The 12,361-nt window shown below is 29.4% G+C and overlaps 3 protein-coding genes and 1 long non-coding RNA gene across 4 annotated transcripts; all 4 read right to left on the bottom strand.

The window, feature by feature from the left end:
- Window positions 1-1,580: 1,580 nt before the first annotated feature.
- Window positions 1,581-9,823, bottom strand: LOC142646328 (uncharacterized). The gene is made up of 3 exons (XM_075824948.1): window positions 9,614-9,823; window positions 2,847-4,279; window positions 1,581-2,786 (listed from the first exon to the last, which is right to left on the bottom strand). Exons 2-3 carry the CDS (start codon window positions 3,468-3,470, stop codon window positions 1,713-1,715), a joined length of 1,698 nt encoding a protein of 565 aa, XP_075681063.1. The 5' UTR covers window positions 3,471-4,279; window positions 9,614-9,823; the 3' UTR covers window positions 1,581-1,712.
- On the bottom strand, window positions 4,347-6,442 carry LOC113795182 (uncharacterized). Its single transcript, XM_075824947.1, has one exon. It carries the CDS (start codon window positions 6,440-6,442, stop codon window positions 4,463-4,465), a length of 1,980 nt encoding a protein of 659 aa, XP_075681062.1. The 3' UTR covers window positions 4,347-4,462.
- On the bottom strand, window positions 6,782-8,204 carry LOC142646361 (uncharacterized). The gene is made up of 2 exons (XM_075825054.1): window positions 6,852-8,204; window positions 6,782-6,802 (listed from the first exon to the last, which is right to left on the bottom strand). The coding sequence occupies exons 1-2, from the start codon at window positions 8,202-8,204 to the stop codon at window positions 6,782-6,784; spliced, it is 1,374 nt and encodes a 457-aa protein (XP_075681169.1).
- A 654-nt stretch (window positions 9,824-10,477) lies between the features above and the next one.
- Window positions 10,478-12,354, bottom strand: LOC142646329 (uncharacterized). Its single transcript, XR_012847281.1, has 2 exons — window positions 10,956-12,354; window positions 10,478-10,896 (listed from the first exon to the last, which is right to left on the bottom strand). It is a non-coding gene; the product is annotated as an uncharacterized LOC142646329 (long non-coding RNA).
- Between the last annotated feature and the right edge of the window lie 7 nt (window positions 12,355-12,361).

The following is a 12,361-nucleotide window of genomic DNA, read 5'->3' on the forward strand; positions in this document are numbered from 1 at the left end:
TGCCTATTTCGTTTATTTTATTTTTCAACTCTTTTTTCAGTTTTTCGTGAATGATAATGACAATCATCACATTAGACAGATTTTATTTCTTAAATGATCCAGATTATGGCGATGATCGGGGTCAAACAGATTTACAATCCACACACACACACACATAATAATCTGATCTATTAATCTAAATTCATAAAGTCAGCGAAACAGCAACGAAAAATTCTTTAAAATTGGCCAAAAAAATGTGATAATGATAATGATGATGATGATATGAATGAAATTTTGTTTGATGTGATAATTTGTTGTTGTTGTTGTTGTTGAAAAAATCCAAACAACAACAACAACAACAAATCTAATCTGATCAATTTTTAAATTGATTTTACGATTAAAATCACCCATGTTTTTTTTGTTTTTTTTGTTGAATAATCAGACATTTCAGACCGTTCCAGGAACAAATTGAAGCGTTAGCGCAGGATTATCATGATCCAATCATGATGTTGTTGTTTTTGTTGTTGTTGTTTTTCACATTATTTAGATTATTTCACGGGGAAATTTCGTGATCAAAACAGACAGGCTATTAATTCTTTGGATCAATAATTTTTTTTTTGTTGAAATGAATTGAAAAACAGCAGCTTTATTTAATCAACAACAACAGCAAAAAAATTTATTGTTTACAGATAAACGGAAATCGATTATTCGACAAAACGAAAAAATCGATTAATTTTTTTTTGTCTATAGAAAGGGTTAATCGCGATTTTTGTTTAAAATGTTAAAATGTTTTCTCTGTATTTTTCACTTGATTATTCAGCCACCTGGCGTTGATTTTTTCGATTAAAATTGAACGTGGAAAAAAAACCTGTCGAAACCTGTCGAAAATCTATAAAAACAAACTACTTATCAAATTTTGATAATTTATTTGAGTTTAATAATAATGATACCTTTTCCTTAGAAAGATCAAATCAAAAAGCAAACAACAACAACAAATTATTATCATTAATTTCGGGAATGATAAACTTCATTTACTTCATTGCAATAAAAGGGGGGAAAAAATGTTTTATTTTTGGTAAACCAAAAAGTAGAAACAGAAAAAAATGTTATTTATGATTTTAGAAACAAGATTTTCATTCATTTCATTTTGCCACTTAAAATCCATAAATCATTGATTGATAATTATGATTAATTTGATAAAACTGCTAATGTTTCAGATCTGATCTCGATTTCCGGATTTTTCTGTTTCTGGATCTTTTTTTTTTGTTTAATTCAATTAAAACCAAAAGGGAACAAATTTTCATTCATAACATTTTGCTACTGTCTTTTGCTTTATCTGTCATTGTTGAATGGACAAATCTCTTTGTTTGTTTTGTTTAACCATTAATTCCATGGCCATAATTCATTCAACAAATCAACAACAAGACACACCTGATGATAATCAAGCTTTTTTGTTGTCTTTGTTTGCTTTTTCATTTTGCTCTCGTTTTATTCGATCGATTACAAATTATTTATGCGAATCAAATAATAAACAGGAACACAAAAAAATATTGACATTGTATCCGATAATTATCATCATCTAAAGAAATTTTTAATTCGAGGTTAAAAATTTACATTTTTTTTTTTTTTGAATGAAAATAAAACAATATAAAACAAACAGAAGAAGAAAGGAAAAAATACTTTATAAAAACAAAAGAATATTTTCAAGAAAACAAAAAGTAAATAGAAAAAAATTATCTTTGACAAATGACATCATCATCATCATCATCTTCATTTGTAATTTGATTACTGTCTTGTTGACATTCAATAATTGTAAATTCTTCATTATTAATATGATGATTTTGTAAATTTGTTTCCAATTTCCATAATGAACAATAACGTGGTAGAATTTCTTGCATTTCAATATAATTTGGTTGTTGTGATAAACCATTATTGCTATTATCATCATTCATAACTTCATCATATGTTGGTGGTTTATCCATTTTCAGAAATGATATCATTGAATTTGATCTTGATGATGATGATCGTCGTCGTCGTTGTTGATCAAGTAAACTAAATAATGTATGATTATTATCATTATTTGATGATTGATTATGATGACGATGATGACGACGATTATGATAATGAAAATTTTTAACAATAGCAACACAACAATAAAAACACCAATATATTAATGTTAATACAAAAATCGATGCAAATAAACCACCAATTACTTTACATGTTAGATCACAACTTGGCCGTCGTAATAATAATTTCATACAAATATGTGTTTCACGATGCATTGCATAACCATATGGACATTCACAAACAGTATTATTACAGATAAGATTTGTATTTCGACCATTATTACCATTATTATCATGACAATCATCATCCGTATCGCAAAGTTTTCGTAAACATTTACCAATTTTCATTGCATCATTCCATTTATCTGTATTATCTAAACCAATAATATCAACATTATCGGCAGCAATTTGTATTAATTCTTTTGTTATTAATTGTAATGATGATACAGCACTATTATTTTCAGCATTTGATAATGAAAATTCTTTATCTTCCCAGAATTGAAATTCTGGCCAACATTGACATTTACGTTCAAAACAATAACTATATTCCGCAGGGCAATCTAATTTTTCCGATTTTTTCTGACAACTTGTATCCAAACGAAAATATTGTGGCCGACGGGATAATATCGTTGATGACGATGATGATGATGATATCTTTTTACCATTGACATTTCCACTATTCAAAGTCAATTTTGTTCGATTATTGGATTTTGATTTTATTCCAGAATATGGATATTGTATCTATCGAATGGAAGAATAGTAAGAATTTTTCACCTAAAAAAATCAAATTTTTAAATTTACCTTTATACAATATTTAGTTTTAGCATTTAAATAATAACCACGTTTACAACGACAACGACCCCATTGTTCATCACAAATAACATTTTGATCAATATCTTGACATTCATCATTATTTTTACATGCAACAGCTTGTTCATATAATATACACATTCCTTTTGAATTGGTTGGTATTGGTTTACGAAAATGAAAATAAACACGTCCTAATGGACATGAACATTTTCTATTATGACAAATTAAATCTGAATCACAATCGGATGAATTTGTACATGGCTGTCGATGATAACTGATCATTTTTGTTGTTGTTGTTGTTGTTGATGATGATGATAATGATGATGTTGTAATTGGTGATGTTGCAGTTAAAGAATTTGTCAAATTCAATAAAGATTTTGTTGATGATAATGATGGCGATGATGATAAATAATGTAAATGATTTTTATGATTATAATCATGAATATGTAATGTATCATCATCATTATTATTGATCATATTAGCGAATGAAATATTTATAAAATTAATAATAATAACGATGATTAAAATGAAAATAATGAAATGATTTTGATTTGTTATTTTAAATTGAATAAAATGATTCATGACTTTTTTTGATTTAGTGGTCATCATCATCATTATCTGCTGTTTGATGATCTACAGATTTTTCAGTTCCGTTTAATTGTTAATAATGATGATGAATAATAAAAAAAGATGATTTTCTTGTGTAATTAAAAAGAAAAAAAATTCTTCAATGTCGCCCCAAAGTCAATAAAAATTTGGGATAATGATGATGATTTAACGTCGACGTTATAATTTTGTTATTGATCGTTTTATTTCGATTATAAAGTGGTAAACAATATTATTTTCTTGTTTTCCGATTACAAAACAATATTAATAATCAATCAGTAAAGAAAAAAGAAAATCTTCATCAACGAAAACAACAACGAAAAAAAAACTGATATGATATGAATCGATTCAATGATGATGATGATTGGGTGATTTGGATGAAAACATTTTCTGGGGGAAATTTGTATACATTTTTCTGGTTTTTGAAGAAAATTGATTTGCAAAAACTGAAGATTTCATTCATTTAATGATTTTTGTTTTGGCAAAACCAAAAAAACCAAAACTGTTTTTTTCTGGGTTGTTGTTATCAAATATCACACTCTATCACTTTAGTTCATAATTGATAACCATCGAACGTTGTTTTTGCTCCGATTTTTGGTGGTGTGCAATTACCAATATATTAAAAATTGGTAAATAGAAAAAAACCCCTCGTTTTTCATTCAGATATCTTCATTTAAGTATATTTCTTTCTTTCTTTTCTTTCTCATATCATATCATCATCATTTATTTTTTCTTCGTGTGATTTGATTCGATAATGTATCCCATGTTTAATAATTCGACAAAAACAACAACAACAACCATCATGGTGGTTGATAATTCTACCAAAAAAAAAAAAAAGAAAAGAAAAAAGCCATATTATAAAAAACAAAAACTTAAACACAATAATAAAAGAAACAATATAACTTTAATATTAAAATAATTCTGGGTTAAAAGAAATACATAAAAGTAGCTTTTGATTTAAATAAATCAAGAGCGATTGTTGTTAAATCAATTAATTGGATTTAGAATTCACAATATTTTCCCTCAAACGGGATGAGAGAACGAACGGATCTTGTAAACTTTTTTCCGGTTATAAGATCCAGAACCTCTGCTTCACGTCCCTCTTTAAACAGTTTAGAGACTTGAACGATTGGCCAAAGGGATTTTTCTCTTTGATTATCAACGAGAAAAGCCAAATCTCCAATTTGTGGAACGATGTTCCTTTCACGAGAAAAGCTGGCTAATTCAATCAGATAAGCCTTTGACCAACTTTTCCAAAAGTCGGAGACAGTTCCAGAAATTCTTTCATAAAGTGTCGAAATGTTTGTTTCTGGAATAGTTGTTGGTTGAAAAATCGAACTTCTTCCTCTCCCAAAGATCAAATGGAAAGGGGTTACCGAGATCCCATTCTGATCGACATAGAGTGGACGATCATTAATCAATCCCTGAATTTCCGCGAGAATGGTTCTAAAATTCTCGGCAGTGATTTTATTTTCTCTGCACTCAAAAATCTGCAGACTAGACTTGACCGATCGAATTAATCTTTCGTAAAACCCACCGTACCAAGGTGCTGCCGGGGGGTTGAAATTCCAGACCAAATTGAACTTCCTTGGTAGATTTTTCTTTGCATAATTGAGTTTGGCAGAGATGCTCTTTTCACAAGAAACGAAACTTTTTTCATTATCTGACCAAATTACTTTAGGTAAACCATAGAAACCGATGAAACGACTTAAACATTCAAAAATTGATTCTACGTTCTTGTTGTTGACTATATCCAAATGAACAGCACGTGAATTACCGCAGACAAAAATCATTCCCAAAATCTTTGCTACTTTCATCTTTTTTGTGATGAATAAATCGATACCAATATTTGTAAATGCTTTTTCAGGAATTTTAACTCTTTCGCTTGGTAAAGGAGGAGAAACAAAAGAATAGCTTTTCCCTCGAAATCGTTGACACACTGGACAATTAATAACCAAACTTTTCACCATGAAATAGATTTTTGGAATGAAAAAATATCTCTTCAACTCAAATATGGTTCTAGAAATTCCTGCATGAAAGAACTTTATATGAAACTCTTTTACCATGTCTTTGACAATCGGAGAATCAAATAAAATTATCGGAAATTTTTCTTCAAAAGATAATTCACTGTTATCGATTCTTCTTTTTGAACGAATTAAGCCGTCTTCATCTAGGAAAACTGGCCATTTATGAAGCGGAGAATCTTTAGGAAAAGGCTCCTGACGAAACAGATGTTGAAATTCATTTTTGAAAAGATTCTTTTGGACTATTTTTAGTAGTTGAAGTAATGGTTGATAATGGATTCTCTGGGAATCTTCTACTCTTGAAGACATCCAAGCTAACAATCTTTCGATCACCAATAATGCCTTCTTAAATTTGAGATTACAGATTCTTTCAAATATATTTGTTTCAATAGAAATTTCTGATGAACTTCTTCTAACATTCGCAAGAACGACTGCCTTATCCAAACTAACTTCTCCCGAAAATGAAGTTGGACCATTCCACCAAAGTTTATTCATCTTCAACTTTTCCAAAGACAAACCACGAGATAAACAATCGGCTGGATTAATCTTGGTTGGGATAAATTTCCAAATATGAAGATTGCCAAAACTTTGAATTTCTCTTATACGATTCGACTCAAAAGCACCAAGACTTTTCGGATTACTAGAAATTCTCGCCAACGTAACCATTGAATCAGAGAATAAATTACCAATCTTCAAATGTGGTAATTCCTTTAAAACTTTAGCCATTAAACGACTTCCTTCTAAAGCTGCTGCTAATTCCAACTGAGGAATGGTACGTTTTGTTTCGGAGACCAAACGAACTTTTGACATTAACAAATGGCCACAATTGTCTTCATAAACATAGGCACAAGCGCCATAAGCTATACGACTTGCATCCACGAAAACGTGTAACACCAAATCTTTGCAACTTGAACGCCAAACACCTCTTGGAACACGAATATTGACTAAATCTTCCATTTGTTTAGCTAAAGTTTCGATGCGTTCAATAAAAGGAATATCGATGGATACATCCCAATCGTACTTAGAAAGATGAAGATCTCGGACCAAAGAACGGAACTTCAGTTGAAAAGGTGCCAAAAGACCTAAAGGATCAAAAAGAGAAGAAAAAAAAAGAAGAAACAGTTCGTAACGTCCAGGAAACTGGCTTTTTTGGTATTTTAAAAACGATCACATCCTCCACGATGTCCCAATTTAAACCTAGAATTTTGCTTGCATCCTTTTCTTCGATCTTGATTTCAGGATTTTTCGTCCTGAAATATTCGATAACTTCTTTCTTGGCAGTAAATTTATGGATTTTCATAGATCCTTTAGACAAAGCTTTTTCGACGTTGAAAAAACGAACGAAAAGATCCTCCAAATCGTTTGCAGTAAATAGAATATCGTCCATATAAATACATTCGGTTAATTCTGGATCGACTTCTCTCAACAACTTGGAAATAGCAGATTCTAAAATATACGGACTACTCGTAGCGCCAAAAATAACACTGGTAAATTGCAAAATGACTAATTTACCATCTTTCTGCCATAAATATTTTAAATATTTACGATCTTCTGGTTCAATTTTTATCTGTAGAAAAGCTTTCTGAATGTCACCAAATAAAATACAGCTATTGAAACGCCAATTTAATAACATCTTTGTTAACTTTAAACCAGTTAGATTTCCTTTAAACAAAAAATCGTTTAAAGATCTTGCTGAACCGCGTTTAAACGACGCATTAAAAACAGGTCGAACATCGTATGTTGTATTTTGACGAACAACTGGAAAATGATTCAAAAAGAAGCCATCTTTAGCATTTTCATCAATGACTTCCGCAAAATTGTTGTTAACGAAAAAATCTAATTGTTCTGTATAATTATTCAACAACTTGTCTTTTTCCAATTTTCGAACCAAAGCTGGTAATAATTTGACTATCTGATTAAAATTATCTTTTGGTCTTTCTTCATTGATCCAAGGTAAAGGAGCATAGACTCGACGTTCTTCTTCGTTTAACCTTAATTTATTTTGATAGGATTCGATCCATTTCTTGTCTTCAGCATTATTTTCAACGTCTGGAGCTGAATTATCAAAAAATATTCGTTCAATGTCCTGAACTGGGCAATGGACACTTTGACATAAAGAGGTATAAAAACTTTTTGAATTCCTCGTATGACCATGAATGACAGTGCCAATTTTCGTATTATAAGCTTCAAAACCATTTTCAATTTCAACAAACTTTCGTTCTTCGGCTGGTGAAAGAATATGATTGAATAACCAGTCCAAACCAAACAAGACATCAATTTTAATTTTTGAATTTTCAGTAGAAGGAGAAATTGGGTTAAATCCCAATTCTAACGTTTTGTTTAAAATTCTTTTAGGAATTGTTTCAACTTCTTCTAAAATTGTTTGTGGACCAATTAGAACTTTATCTGGACCAAAACTTATTCCATTCAAACTTTCAAAACGAATAAACGTTGATTTCAAAATTTCGGTTTGATTGTTTCCATAGCCATGAATTTCTATGCCTTTTTCAACGGTTGTTTGAACTTTTAAATTATTGGCCAAATTTTGTGAAATCGAACTAACCGTAGCACAACCATCTAACAAAGCATAAATTTTCTGTTTCTTATTCTTGTAAATTGCCCATAATTCGAGAACCGATAAAAAAGTTTTAGTTTCGTTTGTTGAGGAAATGGCAACATGATCAATTTGATTGTTCGATGAAAAATCGTTGGTTGCCATTGTTGCATTATTTGTTTGATTGTGGAAATTCATTGTTGTTTTTCCTTCACAAGGACAAATTGAAATGTTGAAATTTTTTCCACACTTGCATCTTTCACCTCTTCTACAGCCCACATGAAAACTGTTGAATTTATTAAGGCAACGAAAGCACAATCTATTAATCTTTACTTTTTCAAATTTTTCTTGTCTAGGTAAAGGACATTTATAACTTAGATGCTTTCCATTACAAATCAAACAATTAATATTTTCCACGGTGACCAAAGAAAGTCTTTTTGATTTTGAATTGAAATTATTAACATCATACAACTCTTTATTGTATGCAGCCTCGAAAGATGTTTTGATCTTTGACAACAGAATTTTCGGAAAATTATCGTTATGAATTTCTGCAAATAAAAGATCGTTTTTCTTTATCTTAAACAGTAAGCACTTTGATAATTCTTTAGCAGCAAATACTTTATCTTGTTCATGCAAATTTAAAATTGCATTTGCTATCATTAATGCTTGATTCCAATCGGTTGATCTTGCATTTTCATATAAAATTTCTAAATTATTAATCCTTGACTTGATTGAACTGACAATTAAGACCTCATTGTCATATCTTTTTTGGATTTGTTGTAGGATATCATCTAAGTTTGGTTTTTTATGATCAAATATCAATATAAAATCATCAGGTAGCATTGATTTAATTTTGATGATCTTTTCAATGGTAGAAAAACTTTCATTTTCAACGATTTCATTTTTAACGTAAGAATACCATAACGGGAAATTTAAAGGATCCGCATCCTTAAATTTATAATCCTCGGTTTTATAAATTTTCGTCGCTGAAACTTTATTATTTGTTATCACTTCATTTGATTCTTTTTCAAATAAGGTTTTTGCCGTTAGGAATTTCTGGCACCAAGAAACATACTTCTTAGTTACTTCTTTAATCTTTTCTTGCTTAATTTCATCATCAGGAAGACCGTTTAACATAATATAATCGTTGTATTTACTAAATTGATCGAATAAATCAATTAACTCCTTTTCTTTCTGTGCAACAATTTCGGAATTAAAAAACTGTTTTCCAATAACGACGTCTTGACCAAACAGCGAAACATAAAGGGAAAACTTAGACTCCAAAATTAATATAAAATTGTTTCTTCGATTTAGAATTTCACGAGGTTCTAAAATAGAAAAGTCCATATTGGCTCGCCAAAAATATAAAAAACAAAAACTTAAACACAATAATAAAAGAAACAATATAACTTTAATATTAAAATAATTCTGGGTTAAAAGAAATACATAAAAGTAGCTTTTGATTTAAATAAATCAAGAGCGATTGTTGTTAAATCAATTAATTGGATTTAGAATTCACAATACATATAATTATCGAATTATTTTCAAAAACAACGCAGAAAAAATTTTCATACCTTTTTTCGATTAAGATTTTTCCAGGTTATAATAAAATTAGTCATTAAACCAATTACAATTAATTTGGAAATTGGAAATTTTGATAACATTTTTTATTTGTTGTTATCATCTGTATTTTTTTATTATAAGATTATTATGATGATCTGTCAATAACAACAACCAAAAGAGCAAACGAAGATAACAATTTTGAACTTCTTAATAAAATGTTTTTGTTGCCATGTGATAATGTAACACACACAGAGCAACAAAACCAAAACAAACAAAAAAATACCTTTACACTACTATTATGAATGGATCCATCGGCTCCATGTCCAATTAACCCGATATATATTGATTATATGGATTATTGAGTAAGGACTTTGAGTTTTTTTTAATTAAATTAAATTAATTAAAAAAAGATACTTAAATGTGATTAGTGTGATTAGAAATAACTTTTAAAAGTCAGTTTTTTCCGTTTTTTTTTGTTTTTAAAATGTACTTTAACTTTACTGAGTCAAAAAAATTTTTTAAAAAGAAGAAGAATCGATTATTGATCATTATCGATTGTTTTTGTTTGTTGTTGTTTGGTTGTGGTTTAAAAGAGAAAAAAACTGTTTCCAAATCATCATTATCATTTTTCATTCCAGAAATTTTTTTTAAAAAGAAAAATTCCTAAAAAAATCGATTGAAAATGCACTCAGAAAAATCGATCCCCTTTTTTGGGGCAAAAATTAAGCTCCGCCTTTTTTGGTCGTTGTTAACTTCTTTGAGCGCATGTTCACATATATTCCCGTAAACTTTCTTTATTCTTGAAATTGTATATTTCGGGAATATTTTCTTTCCATAACCATAAACCACATTCAATAAAATTAATAACAAACTAATGAGAATAAGAAAAAAGATGTTTATTTATTGTTATAAAAAAATAAATTTTTCGTTATGGATTAAGTACAAACAATCAAGCATTTTGAATTAATCAATTTTGATTAAAAAAAGATTTTGGGGTAGATTTCTCCATATATTCGTATGTAGATCTTGCATAGCTAATGTTTGCATTGTGTTATTGCACCCAATGTATTTGATTCTGATTCTTGTTATTTTGAAATTCACGATTTTTAATTCAGTCCGTACAATCATATATTTACAATAGATCATCCAATAGATGTTTGAGGTTCCACTTTCTCTCATTTCACAAGTTCTTCTTCGTCATGCATGGGCCAATCTGGGTAGATAATAATAATAGTACTGAAGACATTTCGCCAATGGCATTTGTATCATAATGACAGATTCAAGAAAATACAATCTAAAATCAAAATTACAAAAAGAATCGGTAAGAAAAATTGAGACTTAGAAAAATTGAACTTTCCTGGACAAATGCATCTTGGAAAATTTCGAAACCAATTCAGAAGTTGATTTGCTCATCAATTTGCTCGACTTATGACCGTTATATGGCGAAACTTTGATTCAAATTTTGTCCTTATGTAATGATAAACTTTCATGTTTAATCCATAATGATAAAGTAAAAAAAGATGTTTATTTCTGATTCTCGATTCGAGATTGAAATTTTTCGGCAATATCGAAACATTTTCGAACTCGAAGTTAATGTTTCGTTTTTTTGCAATGTTCGATTTTCTTTTTCGAAAAAATTACAGTCGTTCTTCGCATAATACGGTATTCGTACAACAGTGGAACGAATTAACCGTGTTCCACGAGGAACGACTGTATGGAACTGAATCAACCGCCACGTGCATTTGTGTTTTTCGTCACATTAATTTTTTCGTCGTCATTTCACAACTTTGATCGAGGTTCGACTATTCGACTAAGTTTTTAATGGAAAAAATCAACGAATTTGGTGGTTCAAAGTTGATTTATTATTGCAAAATGGTACGAATTTTGATCCGGATATCTTAAAGACAACCGAGATACCCAACGATTGGAACTTTCTGAATGTAATGAAATGAAAAAATATTGAACATCATTGTGCTAAATCTTCCTGAATGAATGTCTGTTCATGAAACAGTTTGTTTCAAATTTTTCAAACAAAACCTAGAATTGTGACTGAATCAAGAATCAAATATAAGTGGCGTCTTTTTCGATTGGTGAACCACAGAATGTATTTGAAATTTCTGAATTTTCTAAGTCATAATCGATCATTATTCTATGGATATTGTTATTGAATTCAAAGTTGTGTGTCATTGTTAACAAGATATGTGGGTTCACCAACAGAACTTCAAATGAAATTGTGGAAACGTTTATGGAGATATTTAAATGGACCAAATTCAATAATTTTGAATTACTTTTTTCTCATTGAGATAAAGACCGAAAGATTGAAATTCACGTCGTTTTAAAGACTTGGCAGTTTCCTTGAAATGCACTCAACCCTTTGATAAATTGGAAAAAAACAAAAAAAAATTGAATTCAAATTTATTTATTTATTTTTTGCATAAACCAATTTCTTATTTTTTGTTTTAATAAAACAATTTATTTTTCTTTTATTTCAATTACTGATGAATTACTGATGAATTTTTGAATTGATATTTTAAAAGAAATTTGCTAACAACAAAAAAATACTCATAAGAAAAAAGTTGCCGGGAACAAGTTGAAAACCAAATTGAAAATTGGAGCGAAATTTAAATTCATTCAAATTATGCCGTTCAAATAATAGGTTACTGTACATGGAAAGTTAGGGAAAAAAATTTCTTATTTAAGCTCCGCCCATTTCGGTCTTTGTATACTTTTTGCCTAACTTATACTGTACATCGGACAGA

This window comes from Dermatophagoides pteronyssinus, unplaced genomic scaffold (assembly GCF_027571235.1).
Source record: "Dermatophagoides pteronyssinus isolate colony J.1.1.1.1 unplaced genomic scaffold, Derpt_VIB-CSIC_2022.12 sq0003, whole genome shotgun sequence".
Classification (NCBI taxonomy): domain Eukaryota; kingdom Metazoa; phylum Arthropoda; class Arachnida; order Sarcoptiformes; family Pyroglyphidae; genus Dermatophagoides; species Dermatophagoides pteronyssinus.

What these genes read in the sequence shown, in the direction of transcription:
- LOC142646328 (XM_075824948.1), bottom strand. Translation starts at nt 3,470, where the DNA reads ATGATGATGATGACCACTAAATCAAAAAAAGTCATGAATCATTTTATT. An exon ending in AAACTAAATATTGTATAAAG is followed by an intron (nt 2,787 to 2,846) that starts GTAAATTTAAAA and finishes TCCATTCGATAG; the next exon opens with ATACAATATCCATATTCTGG.
- LOC113795182 (XM_075824947.1), bottom strand. Translation starts at nt 6,442, where the DNA reads ATGGAAGATTTAGTCAATATTCGTGTTCCAAGAGGTGTTTGGCGTTCA.
- LOC142646361 (XM_075825054.1), bottom strand. Translation starts at nt 8,204, where the DNA reads ATGGCAACCAACGATTTTTCATCGAACAATCAAATTGATCATGTTGCC. An exon ending in TGGACGATATTCTATTTACT is followed by an intron (nt 6,803 to 6,851) that starts GCAAACGATTTG and finishes ACGTCGAAAAAG; the next exon opens with CTTTGTCTAAAGGATCTATG.